General features: G+C 53.5%; 1 protein-coding gene across 4 annotated transcripts; it reads left to right on the top strand.

Moving 5' to 3' along the window:
- Positions 1 to 3,116: 3,116 nt before the first annotated feature.
- On the top strand, positions 3,117 to 17,936 carry MAFK (MAF bZIP transcription factor K). Of its 4 annotated transcripts, XR_009419627.1 has the most exons (4): positions 3,117 to 3,309; positions 11,270 to 11,349; positions 12,510 to 13,385; positions 17,383 to 17,936. XR_009419627.1 is itself a non-coding variant. In XM_059484442.1 (3 exons), the coding sequence occupies exons 2-3, from the start codon at positions 11,314 to 11,316 to the stop codon at positions 12,942 to 12,944; spliced, it is 471 nt and encodes a 156-aa protein (XP_059340425.1). In that variant the 5' UTR covers positions 3,117 to 3,309; positions 11,270 to 11,313; the 3' UTR covers positions 12,945 to 13,568. The 4 variants fall into 4 exon arrangements, 3 of the variants coding, with proteins under 3 accessions (XP_059340425.1, XP_059340427.1, XP_059340426.1); XM_059484442.1 differs by lacking the exon at positions 17,383 to 17,936 and having other exon boundaries at positions 12,510 to 13,568; XM_059484444.1 differs by lacking the exons at positions 3,117 to 3,309; positions 17,383 to 17,936 and adding an exon at positions 4,296 to 4,392 and having other exon boundaries at positions 12,510 to 13,568.
- Positions 17,937 to 19,644: the final 1,708 nt, after the last annotated feature.

The following is a 19,644-nucleotide window of genomic DNA, read 5'->3' as shown; positions in this document are numbered from 1 at the left end:
GGGCAGCGGGCACGGGCAGCGGGCAGGGCACGGGCAGCGCTCCCGGCGCTGCGGCTCCGCCGGCCCCGCCGTAAACACCCGACGAGCTCGGCCGGCTCCTACCGCGCCTCTCTAGTAGCAGCGCATCCCCGCACGCCCCTCCTCCGCTCGCTCTTCCGCCTTGGGTGCTGTTTTTAAATTTTATTTTTAATATTTGTGTCTAGAGTATGGGAGAGCAGCGGGTTTTTTAGGCTTTTCCACAGTTGATGCATGCAGGGTGTCAAAACCCGAAGAAAGAACACCTCTGTTTAGGTGTTCTAAACCTCTGTTTAGGTGACTAATCCTCTGTGTCCCCGTATAGGGTGAGAGCACTTTATCTCTGCTGAGTGGCTTCAGGGAATCGTAATGCTGGGTGTGTTTTGGGCCAGACTCACAAAATCCCACAAGTCCCAGAACCTTTCTCCATCCAAGTTTTCACCAGAGGTCCATGCACTCCTCTTCATTTGCTTGACGAGTGTGTGTGCTGCACAGGCTTTCCCTCTTTTCAAAGGACTAGAAAGCTCCTCCTTGTTTACTATTGAAGGCCACCGCTGTCTAAAGTTCAGCAGCGAATGAAAACAGACCTTTGGAGCAGAGGTGCTTTCCCCAGGGAATGAAAATGAAAAGCAACCTGTTGTGAACAGGGCAATTCATCCAGAAACAGAATTTCGGGTGACAAAGCCGCTCCCCTCCTGCTATATGTGATCTGTCAAACCCCATGGGGGGAAATACCTCAGTTCTGGTGAGCCCCATGTGCGGGGCTGTCACCACAGAGGGTGAAACCCCCGTCCAGGATGCAGCCAGCCCATCCCTCCTGCCCTTGAGGACCATCTCGTGGATGTCTCAGGGATAAGCCCTGGATGATTTAGGATGGCTCTGACCACTCTTGGTTATCACCACTCAGAGAGAGCACAAGGAGCAGGTGGCTGTGTTGAGGACATCAGTGGCCCCAAAGGCTCCACACCCAGCATCCCTTCTCCTTGCCTGTCTAGGCTCTCTGAGCCACTAGAACCTTCCTGGATGGAAAGGAGATCTGGAGACAAACCTCAGAGGCCTCAGTGGAGACCACAGTTTTGGCTGAAATCTGCCCTCCAGCCCTTAGCTCACCCTGTCCCAGCACCCAGCACAGGATTTCAACCAGTGCCTGCAAATCTGGGAGAGGTGAAGGCCAAAGCTGCTGCAGCTACACTGGACAGCAGCTTCGTGCCACCCATCACCTGGGAGCTTTAGCCAACCTCATTAGCTCAGTTCCAATGATAAGTGGGGATTTCTTAACATCAGGGAGGTGCATTCACTAAACCTTGCTCTGGCTGCCCAGACCCATGGGGCTGTGCCAGGTATGAGGCTCCCTGTGTTTTGCAGCTTGTGTTGTTCAAGGGGAGCTGGGAGGGATGGGATCTTACTCACAGCCTCAGTTGTGGCCCTTAGAGCTGCTCCAGTATTTGGCCCCAAGGCTGGAAAGCACAAACTGCACGGGGCTGACACAGAGTGCCCAACATTGTTATGGACACAAAGAAACCAAAACAAGCCCAGCTGAGATGGAGACAGTTTGGTTTAGTCAATTGCCTGTGTTATTACATTTTTTGATAGATTATCATGATTGTTGGATTCCCCCAGGGTCCAAAATGCCGTTCACACCATTGGGGTCAGGGTGGTGTGTTTAGCAGCTCACACAACTGCACGAGGAAAGTGCAAAGATTGGGTTGAGGGTCCAGCCCAGGGCAGGATTTGGCCCTGCTGCAATGCTCAGGGGGCTGCAGGACAAGCAGTCCACAGGTCCACAGGCAGGACAGGCAGTCCAAAGGCTGGCCCACACCTAGTGGAGGGCAAAGCTGGTCAGTGGCCACCTCAAGAAGCCCAGGGAAAAAGTGAGTCCTCCCAAGCGCATTGGGATGCCCAGGACACGTTTTTCCACCATCATTTGCCCTGCTGGTTTTGCCCCTGGTTCAGGGCAACTCCTGGTATCAATCCAGACTGGGGGATGAAAGGATCAAGAGCAGCCCTTCCAAGGATTTCGGGGTGCTGGTGGATGAGAGGCTGGATGAGCCAACAAAGCACTTGCAGCCTAGAAAGTCAACCTTGTCCCAGGCTGCACCAAAAGCAGAGGAGCCAGCAGGTCAAGGGAAGTGATTCTATCCCTCTGCTGTGCTCTGTGAGAGCTGACCTGCAGTGCTGTGTCCAGCTCTGGGGTCCTCAGCACAGGAAGGACATGGAGCTGTTAGAGACAGTCCAGAGGAGGCAACCAAATTGATTAGGGGGATGGAACACCTCTCCTATGAGGAAAGGAGAGAATTTGGATTGTTCAGCCTGAACAACAGAAGGCTTCAGGGAGATCTTATTGCTATCTTTGTCTGAAGGGAGCCTGCAAGAAAGCTAAAGAGGAACTTTTGTCCGGAGCATGTGGTGCCAGGACAAGGGGTAATGGTTTAAAACTGACAAAGAGCAGGTTTAGTTTAGACGTCAGGAAGAATCTTTTCAATGAGGGTGGTGAGGTACTGGCACAGGTTGCACAGAAAAGTTGTGGATGCCACATCCCTGGAGGTGTTCAAGGCCAATTTAGATGGGGTTTGAAACAACCTCGTCTAGTGGAAGGTGTCCCTGCCCATGGCACGGCGGTTGAAACGCGATGAGCTTTAAGGTCCCTCCCTAACCAACCATTCTATGATTCCATAAAACGCACCCGTGTGCGAGCGTGCAAAACCCCCGGCCACGCTGCGCCCCTGCCTTCGGGACTGATCCGGCTGGCCGAGAGCTGCCGGAGAGGGGTGAGCCCCGCCGCGGGGCGGGGGCACGGGGCGTGGTGATGAGGAGACGCGGATGAGGATGGGCATGAAGGGGGCATAACAGAGGAATCAGGACCAGGGTGAGGATGGAGATGAAGGAGGGATGGGGACCAGGATAAGAACAAGGATGGGGAGGAAGATGGAGACGAAGGAGGGACGGGGACGGGGATGGGGATGAAGGGGGGCGACTACGTGCCGGCAGCAGCGGCGCCCCGCCCGTCCCGCGCCCTTGCCCATGAATGAACGGCGCGGGCGGTCCCGGGGTGACGCGGCGGGCGGGCCGGGCCGGGCGGTGACGCGCGCGGTGACGCGCCATGCCGGAAGCGGCGGGGGCGCTGGTTGGTCGGCGGCGCGGCGGGGGGGAGGCGGCCGCCCCGCGCTTGTTGTTGTCCGCGGGACTCGCTGGCAGGGAGGGAGGAGGGAGCCGCGCAGCGCCCCCGCCGCCGCCCCCGCTGCCCCGCCGCCCCCGCCGCCGCCCCCGCCACGGGGCGCTCCCGCCGGCACGCAGGTGAGGAGCCGCCCGGGCGCGGCGCGGAGGGGGCGGGGGCGGGGGGCTGGGTCGGAGCCGGCAAGGGGGGGTGGCCGCGCGTTGCCGCTCGATGGCGGGGGAAGGGGCGGCTCGGCCCGGCTCCGGCCCGGCTCCCGCTCGGTCCGGTCGGCTCCGGTTGGGCGCGGGCGGGCGGGGCGGCGGAGGTAAAAGTGCTGAGTCACCACCGCGCCGGGCACGTGGTGCCGCCGCCCCTCGCACCGGGCCGGGCCGGGCGCGCACGTGGGGCCCGGCGGGGGGCTCGGGGCGGGCGGCGGCGGCCCCGCCGGGCGGGAGCGGGAGGGGGCTCGGGCAGCGCCGCCCGCCCCCGCCGAGCGGCCCCCGAAGCCCCCGCGGGGCGGAGGCGCGAGGGCCCCGCCGTCACGGCTTCCCTGTCACCTCGCACCAGCGGCGCGGAGCCGGCACCGCTGAACCCCCGCGGGACGGGGCTGGCAGCGCCCCCGCACCCTCGGGGACACGGGGCTGGGGGGGGTCCCTTGGGTGTTCGCCGGGGTGATGCTTTCCCTGTCTCTTGTTGTTATTTTTCTTCCCCTCGAGGATGAGCGCGCTGCCTGCCTCTGCCTTTGAATGGCTCTTAAAATACATGTGAGGAAACCTGTTGTGACGCCGCGCGCTCCGCCGACTAAAAATAGCAGCTTTTGTAGTACGGAGGGAGCCGGGGCGCAGCCGGGGCCGGGCAGCGTGGCCGCGGCGTGCGGCGCTGGCCGGGCGTGGTGGCGGCTTCGTGATCCGCTGTCCGCCCCGCGTTATCGGGCAGGAGCAGCCGCCGCCACCGGGAAATGCCAGGCGGGCGCATCGGATGGGCTGGGGGACCAGCCTGCGGCGGGTGGGGGGCTTATCTCTGCTGAGCACAGCTGCTGGTCGGGTGGAAAGAGGGAGAGGTGCGGGCTGTGTTCGGGCTGGTCCCGGAGCCTGTGGGGAGGGAGGGATGCGTGTGCATGGGGCCGCCCTGCAAGCGGGGTGCTCGGCGGCCGCCCAGCGCTGGCCGTGGGAGGAAAGGGGACGGTGACATTCCGGGAGCGGGCAGTGCCGCGTGACTGTCTGGTGGGTGCGGGACGGTTCGGGGATTTAATCAGAACTGAGGAGGTGGGTAGGGGGAACCTCTTCAGCCTCCCCGTGACGGCAGCGGCACAAGGTGGGGAAACATCCAGGCCACGAGCGACGGGAACTGAGATCTCCAAACTCTCACAGTGTGTCAGGGTCTGTTTCCTTCCTCCTCTTCCTCGGGCTGAGAGCCCGCTCCCCTCCCTCGTGGGTTTCTCCGTGGAGGATTTATTTTACAGATTCTGCTGAAAGCAGGCCATGAGGTCTCAAATTAGGAACGAGCCCCCTTTGGGCAAAGTTGTTACAGAAAAGGGAAAGGCCTCCATTTTCGCTTTCACCTGGCCGCCCCCTCCTTTGCCAGCGTGCCTAAAGCTGAGCTGGGACTGCGGAAGGTGGAGGGAGCCAGTGAGAGAGCAAAGTGTTTCCCTGAAAAGCTGCACGCCTTTTTTCTTGCACTTTCAGTTTTTGTGAGCCCTGTGGCGGACGCAGCCCAGCGCCCCAGCCCAGCGCCTGCTGCCGTCGGGGTTCTAGCAGCGAATGAGTTTACCTGGTGGCTTTTTCTCACTGCTGAGAGCAGCGTGCGTCCCTCCGCTCTTTCCCCCCTCTCCTTCCGTGTGTGTCCGCGGTGCTGCCTGCCGAGAGCCCTTCCCCAAGGCTTCAGTCACTTCCTCGGGCTGATGGACGCCGCGGCTGCCCAATGGCAGGCAGGGCTGCGCGGCCCCGAGTTAACTCCGCTCCCGCCCGGCCGGACCTGCGGCTGCCCAGGGTTTCCATGCACTTGCCGCAAGGTTGGGCACACGGTGACTCTGGCCATCAGGACACCCTGCCCACTTCTGCACGCTCTGAGCTTGACAGGGCTTTGAGCCCTCTTTAGTGTTCCTGGCTGTATTACGCCAGCTTTCTTGCCTTGCTTCACAGCTGTTTCTGAACCAGAGGTAGAAATTTGTTGGTTTTTTTTTTATTTTTTTCTTCCCCCTGCTTGCCTGTCAAGGACAGTGTGCTTTGTCATGTTTTATGTCATTTCTGCGCCGTCGCCCGTCTCAGCAATCTGTTGCGGCGTGGAGTTCAGTACTGCTGTGTGCCTCCTGAAAGGGAAAAATACAGATCAGCTTGATACCCTCTGATTTCCATCAGCATTGGAAGATGATTAATGGCATGGAATGTGCTGCAGGACTTGGTATTGAAAATCTCTAGCTGTGTGAGATGTTTGGGAAGCGAAGAAAGGACAGCTGGGAGCGCTGGCCCCTGCGGCAGTCGGGGTTTGTGGGATAAGCTCGCTCGCTGATCATTTTTGTAAACATCCAGCTGTGAAATACTTGAGCGGTGCTAGCACTTTCAATTATCAGGAAGTTTCAGGCTCAGCACCCTGTAGAGATGAACAGGCAATTTCCACTTCTGTCTCAGCTATTGTTTGAGGCTATCTTCAAACTTGGGCAGAGAGTCTTCCAAGCATGAAGCAAGCACAAGTGATGCAGTGCTCTGTGACCATCAGCACAAGGGCTGGGGAAAGGCAGTAATGAGAGCAATTACCCTGGCACTGTGCTCCTGAGTTGAGGGACAGGCTGCATAGTGGATCCCACTGCTTTGCAATATTGCAGGATGCCAAATAGCAGTGCTATGTTCCATTATTAAAGTTAGTGAAGGTCTCTGACTTGATGGCTGGCACTTGGGGTCAGGAGCAGCAAAGTCAGGAATCCCAGTCCCAGTTCTGCCCCAGAGTCTGGCTGTGCATCTGCAAGTTATTTGTTGCTTGGTGGCTCAGCTTGTCCGGCTGGGGAGCTGCATCTCTGGGCTGGTGATGCTGAGGTGTAATTCCAGTATGTCTCTGTCACCGCATTTTACAAGCACGTGATGGAAAAAGTGCTGTAAGCTTGTCAGTACCAGGGCTGGCTGTCACATACCTTTCCCCTTCAGTCTCCTCCTCCATGAAGTTTCAGAGGTGACACACAGACGTGCCCGCCTGGTGCTCTGTATCCCTGCTCCCTAACCACAGGCTCTTTGCAGCTTCTGACTAGGTTGTTTACCAAAGCACTGAAGACTGTCTGATCCATGTCCAGGCTTCCCCGGAGAGCGCCTCAGAGAGCTCTGTCCTGGCAGCTCTCAAATGTGCTCTGAAGGTTCCTGAATCTCCCCTTTGCTGCTGGATGCTGGTTCCGATCCATAAGGGAAATGGAAAGCTGGCCAGCTGGGCGAGGGCTGCGTGGAGCTCCTCTAGAACAGTAAACAGTGACTCACCCCCTCCTTGTGTCTTCTCTCTCTTCATGTCAAATATATTGCCTCGCATATGCTTCTCTACTCTCTGATTCACACCACCAGCCCGTCCCTCCCCGCTCTCATTACAAATGAGTGACAAGCGTCAGTCTGCCTTACAGGATGTGTGAAGGTTGTCAGAGCAGGAGAATGGCTTTTTGAGTGATGGGGAGAGGGATGGTGCTCTGCCTACCATGCTGCAATGTGCTGGAAATCCGTGTCGTGCCTGCGAGCGGCAGAGGCACGGCGATGAGGATTTAAGCATCTGTAGTTGCCTTCACCTGTCAGCTCAGATGTTACCCGGGGTAGGCACATCCGTTTGGCTGGCGCTCTGGAGCTGGGAACAACTTGAGGATAAACGAGAAATTTAAACAGCTGCCTAGGATTTAAATGGCTGCGTTTGGGAACGAGTAAAGTGTTCCCTGCGTAGCTGTCGGTGCCGAATTGAGACGTGATGGCAGAGATCCCTGCCACTGCTTGAACCTTGCGCTGTTTTTCTGCCCTCGGGAAGTCGTCGCTGGCCTGGCGGAAGGTGAGGCTTGCATGTTTTCAGTTTGCTCTGTGTGTGTGAGCATGGAAGCTAAACACTAGCAGGGCTGTCTGCCAGGCACTCGTGTTGTGGCCGGGGTTGTCTTTCGGTGTAGAAAGAGTTTTAAAATTCAAGTTCATCTGCAGTTGTCGGGTGTCGGCAGTGATTTTATAGTAATTCCTTAATGTGTAATGCGTTTGGAAAGCCCTGTAGCGTGGAAAGTCTGAAATCTCACTCTGGCATGTTTTCTTTCTTAATTGCAAGCCTTGTGTGGAAAGCTCTGTCCTACCTCTGCCTGAGTCAGGCTTTCTGCTGCCTTTCCCTTTCAAAGCAAAGGAACTGAGATCTCTAGATGCTCTAAGCTGAGACTGTCAGACTTAGGATGTCAGCTGGAGACTTCCAGGTTTTTGGGAGGATGCTGCAGGAGGCACAGGAGCTGTCTGAGAGAGGGAGAGGGCGTTGGCAAGGCTGTCAATGGGTAACTTTATTGCAGAATTACAAGGGCTCTTTATGTAACCCACAGTCAAAACACTTGCTGTAAATACGAGCGTGGAGCAGCCCTGGAAAAGCTTTTTCCCCTCACAGTTGGTGTAATACTACTTGCTGCTTTATTGATGTGGCATTCGGAATGTGTCGTACTGCTTACAGAGCAGGGATGTGGCGCGGTCCTTGTTCCAAAAAGCTGAGCTCCTAATTTTAGATGTGATGCAGCAAATGCAATTAAGGAAAGAAGGGCAGGAGTAGGGTAAAGACTAAAAGGGTTCTAATAATCAAATCGCAGGCAGGGTCCCAGAAGACCCCTGTGCAGCATGTTTAGGGAACGCTGCTGGGTATGACTTGTTTGCAGAGTGGTTTATGATTTCATTGCGGGGTTTTGCTTTGTAAGTAACAAATGTAAGGGAGATGACATGCTGATTTTTAGTGTCTTCTTGCTGGTAGCTGAATAGTCCCAAATAATCCTGATGGGAAGGATTTGGTAGATGAGATGAGGCCCAAGGCCCTGGAGGACGGCTGGTGAGGATTGCGAGTGTTGCTGTATCGGTTTCGAGCGGAGCCCAGACCACACCTGTGCCTTCACCTAGTGCAGAGATAAGACTCACCCTTGCACTCATATCTGACTTGAGCCTGTTTGAGTGTTTCTACTTGCTCTGTGAAATCTTGCCCTTTGGGTCAGGCCAGCCCACAGTCTCCCACCCTTGTTTTAAGAGGGTATGGCATCACAATTCCTGATGGTGCCTTGAACCTCCTCGTTAGTCTGTGTCAGCAGCAGCTCTGGCCATGGCCCCTGGTGCAGTAGGGTGGATCCCAGCCTGTGTCCGAGGGATGCTGGCCCATCCAGGGTGTTTTGGTGTGGGGGGGAGACAGGTGTGCAGCAGAAGACTCCGAGCCAAGCGCCTGTGCTGTCCTCTGAGGAATGTGCAGGGTAAGGAGCTGTTGCTTTGGTGACATGGAGCAACAGGTGACCAGCAGGGTTTCATCACTCAGAGCCGGAGCATTGCTCAGGGTGGCAGGTGAGCCCTCACGCTGACCCCCACTGGAGACAACCTCACCCCTCGCCTCTTGTTTTCCATGATACTTTACATTTCTTTCCATCTCCGCGCGGCCAAGCGGCCGCGTTCAGTTTTTCCATCGGCTGGCGCACGAAACGCTTTGAAGACGCGCTGGGTGAGGATCAAAAGGCTTTTTGTGCGCTCGGTGGGTGTGACGGGGCTCTCGCTGGCCTCCCCCTCCTTTTTGCCTTTCCTTTTCCGGCGTTCGCAGCGCGGCCAGCGGCCGGTGCGCCCCTTCCCTTGTAGGGACGGGGGCGGCGCGGGAGGGGGGGATGCCGCCGAGGGAAGGAAGAGTTTCTGATGCTGTGGGAATGTGAGCGCTCAAACTCTGTAAACAGCTGGTGACTCACTGCATAACTATGGCACCAACTGCCTGCGGCCCGGCTGCGCCTCTGCAGGGAGGGGGCTGCCGGCCCTTTCCTCTCCGCACTGGCAGCGCCTCTGCGCTCCTCAGCTCCTCAGAGACCTCCTGGCCAACACAAGGAGCTTTCTCCTTCCCTCCTCCCCGCCTGCCAGTGCCTACGTCTGCGGCTCCGGCCGGGAGGTAGGGGTGGGCAGCAAATGCTGGTGTGGAGGGGAAGCGATGGACGGTGCAAGGGGGCTGGAGAGGTGCCTGTGCTCGCAGGAGATGCTGCTCCGGAGAGCGCGCACACAGAGGTTGGGCGCATCTCCGTCTGTCGGGGGCTGGGAGTCGCCCCCCTGCCCCGTGCCCTGCCCATTCCTGCTGTGCTGGCGAGACAAGGGGCTGCTGTGGCTGGAGGTGTGCCCGGGGTGGGGCTCAGTGCTGGAGGAGAGCAGGGAAGGACTCGCTGATGCTCTAGAAAATGCAGCGCACACCAGTTGCTGTAAGTGGTCCATTCATCACGGAGCATCTTGGCTTGTGTGCTGTGCGGCTGTCCTTGTCCCTCCTCCAGACATGGAGAGCTGTGCTGTCTCAGGCTTAAAAATAGAGGAGGCGCCTAAATACACTCCCTAATATCTGGGATAGTATCTTGCAGCTCTGCAATTACAGGATTATTTTTTTTCCCCCTCCTGCTCTTCATCTTGATTTTTATGTAAGTCGTGTGATGATGAGGTGCCTTGACTGATAAAATTCAAGTGACAGCAGCACGGGCTGAGCCAGCACCTTCACCCACTCAGCTCCCACTGGTCCCCACACCCCACCTTTGCACCCCCCCAAATCCCGCCACCCCTGTTTGCAGATATGAATGAGTTTGTTTACTCTCCGACGACCTCGTGATGTCTTTGCACAGACATGACCTGAAGTCATTATTGCTTTTGGGCTTCTCTGTTTCCATGGCGACTGTCTCCGGGTTGGCTACTTTCCCAAGGTCACCATGGCAACTATCAGAAGGGAATCATGCTTGGGATGCTTTGGCTGGATTTTTCATGAATGATTAGGATGTGTGACACGATGCAGACGTGGAAATGGGGAGGGTTTGGGCTGGGCAGGAGAAGGTGGGGGCAGGCAGAGGACTCCCGCCAGACAGGAGCTCTGCGGTGCCGCGGGTGCGCAGCCCTCGAAGCCGCCCTGTGTCGGGGGCACCTGCCTCACCCCTCCCCTCTGGGGAGCCTTAGCAGAGGCTGTGATGGTGGCACGGCTGCCTGTGCCTCTCCCGGGGTAGGTACCATCGCACCACGGGGTGAAGGGGTTGGTGGAGGTGTGGGCAGGTGGATTTTCTGCAGGGTGCTGGTCGGAGGGGTGTAGTCGTGGCTAAGGTGAGAGTCAAGGGCAGTGTCATGGCAGGGGACGGGCTGGCTGTGGATGGACATGTCACCACGTCACTAGAAACATCAAGCAGGTCTGCTGTCACAGTCTGGGGCTGGAGGATTGGGAAGCAACAGTCTTGGTGTGTTGGGAGAGGTGAACTCCTTGCTGGCTTTGTTGTCGGGGGGGGGTTTGTTTCTGTTGTTTGGGTTTTCTGGTGGCGTCTCCTTTGGGTGGGGACAGCGCTGGAAGCAGGTTACAAACCAGGCAGCTTCTCTCTGGGTTGCTGGCTCAATTTGGAGCCGAGCTAATAATCATCAAAATGAGAATGAAGGGAGTTGTTGTCTTGTGGCTTTTCAGTGCCTTTTATGAGCAGAGGTAACTCGTAATTCAGTCCCTAATAGGCCATTTGGAGCGTCTGGGATGCCTCCAGAGGGAGGTGAGCCAGTGACGGGGCCTCGGAGGCCACGCTCCATTCTCCCCTTGGGAAGGGGTGGCACATGGCAAGGTGCTGCGTGATGCTGAGTGTGACTCTTGTTTACAGATGAATGTGGGTGTCCTTCTTTCCTCCCTGCCCTGTCTTCTCTGCTGCATCTTAGTGTGGTTAACAGCAAAATACGAGGTCTGGCTGTTAAAAAGCAATGCACTTGTCAACACAAATTTCTCTTGCTGTTATCTGAATAGGGTAAATGATATCTGAATCCATCCCAGTGATTCAAACAACTGTGTGCTTATTTCTTTTAATGGTGGTTGATTTGGGGGCTTGGGCTGTGTGTTGGGCGTTTTTTATCCTGCCCTTGTCTCTGTGATTAACCTGGAAACCTTGTTTTGTTTTTCCAGTTGCAATTTCTGAGCAGTTTTGTCAGGAAGACTGTGCTCAGGTTATGACGACTAATCCCAAACCGAACAAGGCATTAAAGGTAGGGAAGAGGCTGAGTGGGTGGTGCTGGGTGGCTGGGGAGGCTGTCACAGAACTGTGCTGCTTGTACGTGACTGTTCTTTTTCATTCCCAGAGACTCTTAGAAATGGGTGCTGGTACAATTTCCCACTGTCTACAGGAAAGATTAGGGTAGGAGAATACTGACATTACCCAGAAAGAGTCCTGAAGTCTCTGGGATGGTGAGGAGGCTGGCATATCCCAGTAGCTTCCCAAGAGACTTCTGACTACAGGAGGTGTTGGCAGCATCCTGAAACCAGTGCTCTGAGTCTTGGCAATGAGCTACTTTAACTCTCAGGACTGGGAGGCACTGGGGAAGGGACTTTTTCAGCTGATGTCTCTTAGATCCATGAGACAGTAAATGCCTCAGACACACCTTGGTGGTGGTCTGTGCCTGGGCTGTTCATGCATGGTTGAAATTTCTTTCTAGTGTTTTGGCTCTTCATATATCCTACAGTCTCTGAAAAGACAAAAGGATGGTGTCCTAAAAGTTCTGTGTTCAGTGATATTGAAGGTCTTTTTCAGCCTAAACAATTTTGTGATTCTGAAAATAGTGGTGGTGGCAAATGTGCTTGAGGAAAGGGCAAGGCCTTGGTGGTTTTCTCATGTAACTTCAGTTACTACATGCTGTGCCCCAGCAAAACCAAATCGGGCTGTCCTTGAAGCCAAGCATGGTTGGTTTTGTTCACGACTCAAATGAGCAATCTTCAACGAAAAACCACAAAATGCTGAATTAAGCCCTGCACAGAAGCAGCTATTCTGCTGCACTGGTGTCCCAGCATAATGCTGGGATAAGGTGTCATCTTTAGCATTCATTATGAATTCCAGATCCTGACAAAGGACTTCACAAAAAAAGGCTTCAGCTGACTTTACATTTATCCCCTTGAAAATTTTGCTGTTGTGTTCACATTGGGCGTGTAAAGATCTGTGACCTAAGAGAGTGACCCAAACCCAGACAGCTGCAGTGCTCAGATCTCTGCCACGTTTAACCCAGATGTTTCAGTGGAGTTTGTGCTCTCCACAGCCCATCAGGAGTATTTCCCAGGTAGGGATGTCATGTTGGGGTGGCCTTTTCTCCTTCTGCTGCCCTGACCATCCGCTCTCGTCGCCTTGCTGCTACCCCTGTGCTGTTGGTATTTGCAGGTAAAGGAGGAGTCAGGAGAGAATGCCCCAGTGCTGAGTGATGATGAACTCGTGTCAATGTCCGTACGGGAGCTGAACCAGCACCTGAGGGGTCTCACCAAAGAGGAGGTCATCCGTCTGAAGCAGCGGAGGCGCACGCTCAAGAACCGGGGCTACGCTGCCAGCTGCCGCATCAAGCGTGTGACTCAGAAAGAGGAGCTCGAGAGGCAGCGGGTTGAGCTGCAGCAAGAGGTGGAGAAGCTGGCCAGAGAAAACAGCAGCATGAAGCTAGAGCTGGATGCCTTGCGCTCCAAGTACGAAGCACTCCAGACCTTTGCTCGTACTGTGGCGCGAGGGCCTATTACCCCGACCAAAGTTGCCACCACCAGTGTCATCACCATCGTGAAATCAGCCGAAATCTCATCCAGTTCTGTGCCCTTTTCAGCAGCCTCCTAGTGCCCTCGGTGGGGGGAACTAGCAGCCTTTCAGAGGGGAGGGGATAAGGCTCTTATGCATTGTTCCGGAGTCCTTGGTCACGTCAAGAATTGGCATTTTAAGAAGTCTCTTCCAAAAGTGCAAAAAACCAGAAGAATATAAAAAAAAAAAAGAAAAGAGAAAAACAAACAAACCCAAAGGGTTCCTACAAAGGGAACTTAACTGGCTGCTTCTGTCTGGACTCAGTGGCTCCATCAACCTCTCGTGTCCAGGATTTGAGCTCTGTATGCAGTACAAATTGCAAGATCTGCTTCCTCCTTCCCTCTGCCTCCACAAACCCCTCTCAGCTGTGGGCAGCTTTCCAGCTGGGAGAAGATACCTGAGGAGCCTCCGGAGTCTTCGTGAATGATGCTCAAGAGCCAGGAAACATATGGACCGTAGAAATCATCATGTGAGATGAATGTATGGGAAAAAGAGTTTCCTTTAGTGGCCTCCTACTCCTTGTAAGAAGGGTCTCCCCTACCTTCCCCACTTCCACCTGATATTATGAGGGCAGGAATATAGGCTTTTTGGGTTTGATTTCATCCTGCTAACAGTGGATGGGAGTGGGAGGATGATGGAGATAAATGCTTGGGTCTGACCACACCCATTAAGAATAACCTTTTGTTTTCAATCCATGCTGTTAAAATATGGAAAAATATATATTTTACATATTTTAATATGCCCCATTACCTGTGTGGCCTGTAAAAAAAAAAAACCTACATAGCAGCCTCCTTTATTCCAAGCCCAAGTTTCCTGATAGCTCCTTCCCAAAGGTGTGCCTGTGAATTGGGTATATTTATGCAGTTTATTTCTTCCAAATGATCCGCAGTCTTGAAGTAGCAGCTTTTTTTTTCCTGGGTTACCTGAAGCTGAAGGGAGGGAGGCACAGTCAATGCTGTGAAGAGCAGTGTGGTGAGGAGGAGAAGGGGAGATGAGGAGGAAAAATGCTGCATGTATTACTGGTGGAGGCAGAATTGGCTGGGAGAGAAGGTGGGACAGTTCTGCTGGGATCAGCACTGCGAGGAGGGGTTTGTGCAGAGGATGTTGGAAGGATGTTTTTAAAGCACTGAAGTGTAACTAGAGGGCAATAGCATTCAGCCAGGAGGAGAGAAGTTTAGAGTCTCTTCTTTGACAAAAGCACTGGTATGTTAGCAATGAGCATCCTTAGCTGGAGAGCTGTGCTCACCAGTCCTTGGTGATCAGAGAAGGGCTGTGGGGAGGTCAGATTGGAGCTTGGAAGAGTCTTTCCCTCTCCATAGCACATCAGATGCTGGATTTGGGATCCAAAGAGTACAGTGAACAACCCTCAGTGTTCAGACAACCTGTGTGAATGTGACCCTGAAACTTGATGCTTTCTCTTGCAAGTGGGTGAGTTATAATGAGGGCAGGATGGAAAATCAATGTGCGTGTAGGGGGCAGAAGAATTGGGATGGAGAAGTCGTTTGTTTGGCTCTGAGCAGTGGTTTGGGAGAGGGATTTCTGGCTTGGCAGTGGGCAGGATTTGGGAAGCTGAAAGGAGAGATTCTGCTGTCACGCAGCAGCGATGAAACAATGAATGTTTCCAGGTCACTGTAAAAAAAAAAATAGCTATGTTGGTGTTTGTGTGTTTTGTTGTTGTTTTTTTTTTCTTCTTGAAGTAGGAAAGGGAAGGGACTGTGTGTTTTGTAGGGCAGGTCAGAGACTTATGGAATGGACGATGCCTGTTGTCATGCAGGTGAGAAAAGAGTGAGATTGCTGAGGTTTTGAGGTGAGGAGAAGAGCTTAGAGAATTTGGGCTCTGGAACAAAGATCACGGAGAATTCATAAGTGGTTTGGACTGAAAGAGAATAATCAAGTGCTACCATTGTTGGAAAGAGGACAGTGAACTGGCATCTGACACCCAGTATAATTTGTTGTTTGAGGCTTTGTCTTGCCTTGAATGGCAGTAAGTTGGTAGAAATTTAGTGAAGCCCTACTTGTCTTTGGAAGAAGTTGTTAGCTTGCTTTTTCTTTTTTTTTTCACCTTGTCATCGGAGTCTCTGGATTTCCCAGGAGGATCCTTTGTGAAATAGGTTAATGAAAAGAGAAACCTCAGACTTGGTTCTCGTTCAGTCCCCAGCATCGACATCCGTGACTTTACTGAGCCAGAAAGGGTGTCAGTGAAATGCTTCCTGCAGGCTCGTTCCCCCTGCCAGATCCACACCTTTTGGAGGGGAGCAGGGAGTTTCCTTCGTGTGATTTTCCAACACACGTAGAGTTTGGATGGCACTTAGTGTTACCTCATTTCTCCTCCATTCCCTCCCTATCTCCAAACAGGCAGATCGATGTCCTGTGTATCAGTACCAGTTATTGACTCCCACAGCAGAAGCTGAGGAAGAGAAAGATGTTACGGTCATTTCCTGGTCCTCTCATGTTCTCCAGCTCACAGACATTGGACACTTTCCCAGACCTTACAGGTGCCTCCAAAAACAGGCAAAATGGAGACTCCTGGCACTGTTGGGGCTTTAAATGAAAACTTTATTGAAAAAGGCCAGTTGACTTGAAAATGCCCAAATGCTTCCAGTCTTTAAAACAGCTCCAGAGCTCCATAACATTCCTGGCTAGATAGGAACACCCTCTGGCTGCCCTTGACACCCCTCCGGGGAAATCAGACCTGTCTCACTGAAGGGGACAGAGGTTGAACTTTGTTCCTGGGGTCTTCTTGCTGTTGGAATGAGTTGAGAAACATATCTTTATGTGGCACTTCCCTTGTGGCCAAGTATTTCTTTTTTTTCCAGTTCTTGGAAGGGTGCCAAAGGCTTGTCCAAGTGATTGCTAGTTTAGTGCTGGTAGGCACTTAAATCTCTGGTCACTCGATAAAGAACAAGAGGCCTGGGTGTTGTTAAAGCTGTTGATACCATAGCCATGGTAGGTAATCCATATTGGATATCCATAAGGACCACGTGGAAATATTTAAAGAGAGAGAAATATATATATAAATATATAATTATATACATTTTATCGTACAGATTTTTCGTAAAAAAGAAAAAAAATAATTTTTTTTCCAAGTTTGATACTGTAAATCTTTATTAAAAGAAATTGCCAGTCCAGGGCTCCCTGGGTGGTGACCTGGAGGAGAATGAAATGTCCTGGCTAAACTTCCACAGAGGGATCAGAATTGCAAGGTAACGTGGAGGGAGGAATGACCCGAAAGCTGTTGATGGCGTTGGAGACCCAGCTCCTCCACCCTCCTCCCTGGAGGGCCCTCCAGCTTGGGGTTGTCGCGTTGCATTCCTCTGGGGTTCGGTTTGTTTCTGTTGTGTTTTAATTTTTTTTTTGTTTTGTTTTGTTTTGGTTTTTTTGTTTTTTTTTTTTTTTTTTCTCTCCGTCCTGCACTTGCCAGCCTGACACCCAGGGCGAGCGCGGTTTGGGGAGCTGGTGGCGTGGGACGTGTCCCCACAGCCGCGCCTCCCGCGCTTCTCTGCTGCAGTACTTTGGATGGCTCCCTTCCCTGCCCCTCTTAGTTTGTCCCCCCGACCCTGCTGAGGAGGAGCTCAGGGGGGGCTCTGATTTTTGGGTGCTGGGATCCTCTCGCCTGGGCCTGGCCTTTCTTTGGTTGCTCCCCATCCGCAGTGTGACGCGGGAAGCGAGGCTGGGTGGGAGGCAGGAGAAGACGAAGGCGTCGGGAAGGGACTCCTCTGTTCTCGTAGACGTGTTTGCTGTGCTCTCTGTTGGGAGTGGGGAACCTTTCCCTCCAGGGCAGCTCCAGATCCCTTTGAAACAAGGCAGCGTTTCTGCTCCTGCCCAGCTCTACATCTGCCAGGAGGAGACCACAAAGTGCAGAGACCTGGGTGCCAGGGCAGCTCCGGGACGGCGGGAGGGACGAGGCGCTGGCACTGGGCTGGGGCGGATGTGAGCTGTGCCACGGGATGGCTCAGACCCGGGGAGGAGGAGAAGGTGGCAGTTTTTTCTCTCTCGAATCATTTAAACTTCATTGTCATGATTGTTTTTATTTAAAAAAAAAAAAAAAAGGAAAAAAAGAAGAAAAAAAAAGGTAAAAAAAAAAAAAAGAAACAAAACCGAAAAACTTTTGTAATGTGGATTTGTTTTCCTTCGTCTGTATTTCAGTCTGCTGGGGTGTTTCCGTAGATGGTGGATACTTGCTTTCATTTTTTTAATGATAGAAGTCTTCTGTTTTAAGTTGTTTTTTATCACCAGCTCATTCTATCCTCTGTGGTTACTCAGTAATTTCATTTCAATATTTATTTTTGTGCTGCTTTTTTATTATAAAATAAATTATTGATATACCAAGCAATGTGGATTCCTGTTTGTAAGGCGAATAGCCCTGTGTATGTGTCCATTACTTCTCTTGACAGCCACAACGTAATTTATTGCTGTAAATTTAGCTGCAGTGACTGGTTTTTTTGTACCTTTCCAATAAAGCATTTTCTGGTTTCAGACTTGCCCTGGTCTATGGTCAGCGTTTTGGAGCCTGAATTGATCTTCAGTGGAGTGTTTTCCTCGGGTTTTTTGCTGCCTGTCCCCAGCGCAGCCCGCGGCTGCGGTGAGCAGTGTGTTTTTTGGAGGCTGGCTGGGCTAAGGCGACTGGGATGGCAGCTTGGGCTTTTGCAATCATCTGACCCAACTTCCTGGAGCCCATCTCAGCCTTGTTGTGGTGCTTTCTTGGGACACTTGGAACGTGCTCCAGGGACAGCTGTTGTCCAGGCTGTTTGTCAGGTCGATGCCATGCTCAGACTGTGTGTCTGTTCCTGACCCAGGGGCTCTCTTTGTGCACAATTAGGGGCTGTCTGTGTTAGCACAAGCAGGATTGACAGCTCAGCAGGCACCTGCCTGTAGTTGTGATGCAGAGCAAAGCCACTTGTGGCTTGGAGACACTGTGACCTGTCTGGAAGTGCTGGAGAGAGACACTCCTCTCTCTTCCTTTGGGTTGTGAAATATCCCTTCGTGGTTTCCCTGTGTCACTGCTTGTGAATAAACTGCTTTAACCCCTTACATCAATACTTCATCTTTTTGCTTTTCCCTGTTGGGGCTTTGTGGTACCTTGTGCCAGTGAACTTCCAGAGGTTGTGTTGGCTTTAATTCCCTATTTCAAGTGGTAGAAATTCTTGAGGGAACAGCTGAAGGGGGTAAAACACTTGGCCTGTGTTGAGGCAGTAGGTTGGAGACAGCTGGGTGTGTTGGCCAAAGCTGGAATTAAGAGGTAGGGCAAAGTGAAGAGGAGCAGGGCTGGAGGGCTTTGTGTGTCAGCAGGTAATGGATGGTCATGAGGTGGGGCCAGGCAGGCTTGGCTGAGCAGCACGTGGGTGAAGCCTGAGGGTGATGGCAGTCTTTGTGCTGAGCAAAAAAAGCATCATCAGCTGCTTTGGCTCCTGCCTGGAGTCACTGCAGCGAGGAGATGGTGACAACAGAGGGGACAGGGAGGTGGGCCAGTTGTGACTGTTGGAGGGATGAAGAAGCATTAGTTCAGGAGGAAAAGGGCATCAGGAATGGCCAGGTGAAGGTTCAGAAGTGAAAGGAAACTCATTATTTACCATGCATAGTGGAGGAGCATAGAAGGTCTCTGTGAATAGGGTGGCAAAAGCACAAATCCTGCTCTCTGGCACAGGTCTGGCAGTCTGGTGCCTGTCAGCAGCTGGGCTCAGGGACTTGTTGGTGAGTGCTAGCACCCAAAACAAGAAGTGTCTGACTGGGTGCTGTGCTCTCAGCGAGCAGCCATGCATGAGAGCTGCCTCTCCTGTGGTGCCAGCATCTGCCTTCCTTCCCCTCTGCTTTTAGAGAGGTCAGCCTCAGCTCCTGCAGGTGTAATTGCAGGGCCTGCTGTGATGATCATCCCTGACATGAGTGGGGTGTAAACCTGCCTGGTCCAAGCCCAAAAATCACCAGGAGATCCGATAGCTGCAGCTCAGCCTTGCCCTTGGGGAAAGCCCGAGGACAGGCGACAACGGGAAAACAAATCTGCCGACCACTGGAGCCTGCTGCTGGCAGTGAGAGACGCCTGTTCCTCCCGGGCTGCCTGCTGGCGTGGCTCCAGGCACAGCAGGCTCCTGTGTAGGTCACCCGTGTGCTCGCCGCCAGCATTCCCTGTGTCCTTGTTGAGGAGGTGGAGGAGACGCGCGAGCCGAGGAGACGGCGTCCAGCCTACATCAGCGCTGGCATTTCTGTTCCCCATGGATGCCTTTTGACAGCCTGAGGCTTTGAGGGCCGTGACAGCGCCCAGCCTGAGCCATCAGCTCTTGCCTCTCTCCCCTCTCCAAGAAGAAGGACGAGCAGGAGGCCCAGGCTGGAGCAGGGAGGGTGCCTGCTGTTGCCGTCGCGGCAGCCAGCTGGTGTCCAGCCCAGCACGGCTCCTTCAGCCTGGTATCACACTGCTGACTTGCATGAGTCACAGCTGACTTTGTTTTTTTTCTTTCCCCCCTTGTTTGGCTTGCAAGAAAGCTCTGTTTTACATATAATACAATAATCAGGGCTTGACATAAATAGGCAAATGTTATTGTCTGCATTGGGAATTGCACCTGCTGGCAGAGCAGTGGAGGCAGCCCATTATGCACCGGAGTCGATCATTTGTGCAATGAAGTACAACCACGGTTCTTGCTGTGTTCTTGTGCAAGTCTTTATCTCAGCGGCTGCAAGAGCACCAGCAGATGTGCCATCATCACCTTTGCAGTCTGTCCTCGCCCCAGGAGCCAGAGCAGCCTCTGTT

This window comes from Ammospiza nelsoni, chromosome 17, assembly GCF_027579445.1.
Source record: "Ammospiza nelsoni isolate bAmmNel1 chromosome 17, bAmmNel1.pri, whole genome shotgun sequence".
NCBI lineage: Eukaryota > Metazoa > Chordata > Aves > Passeriformes > Passerellidae > Ammospiza > Ammospiza nelsoni.
The sequence above is the reverse complement of the archived record's forward strand: the minus strand, read 5'-3'. Positions and strand labels throughout refer to the sequence as shown.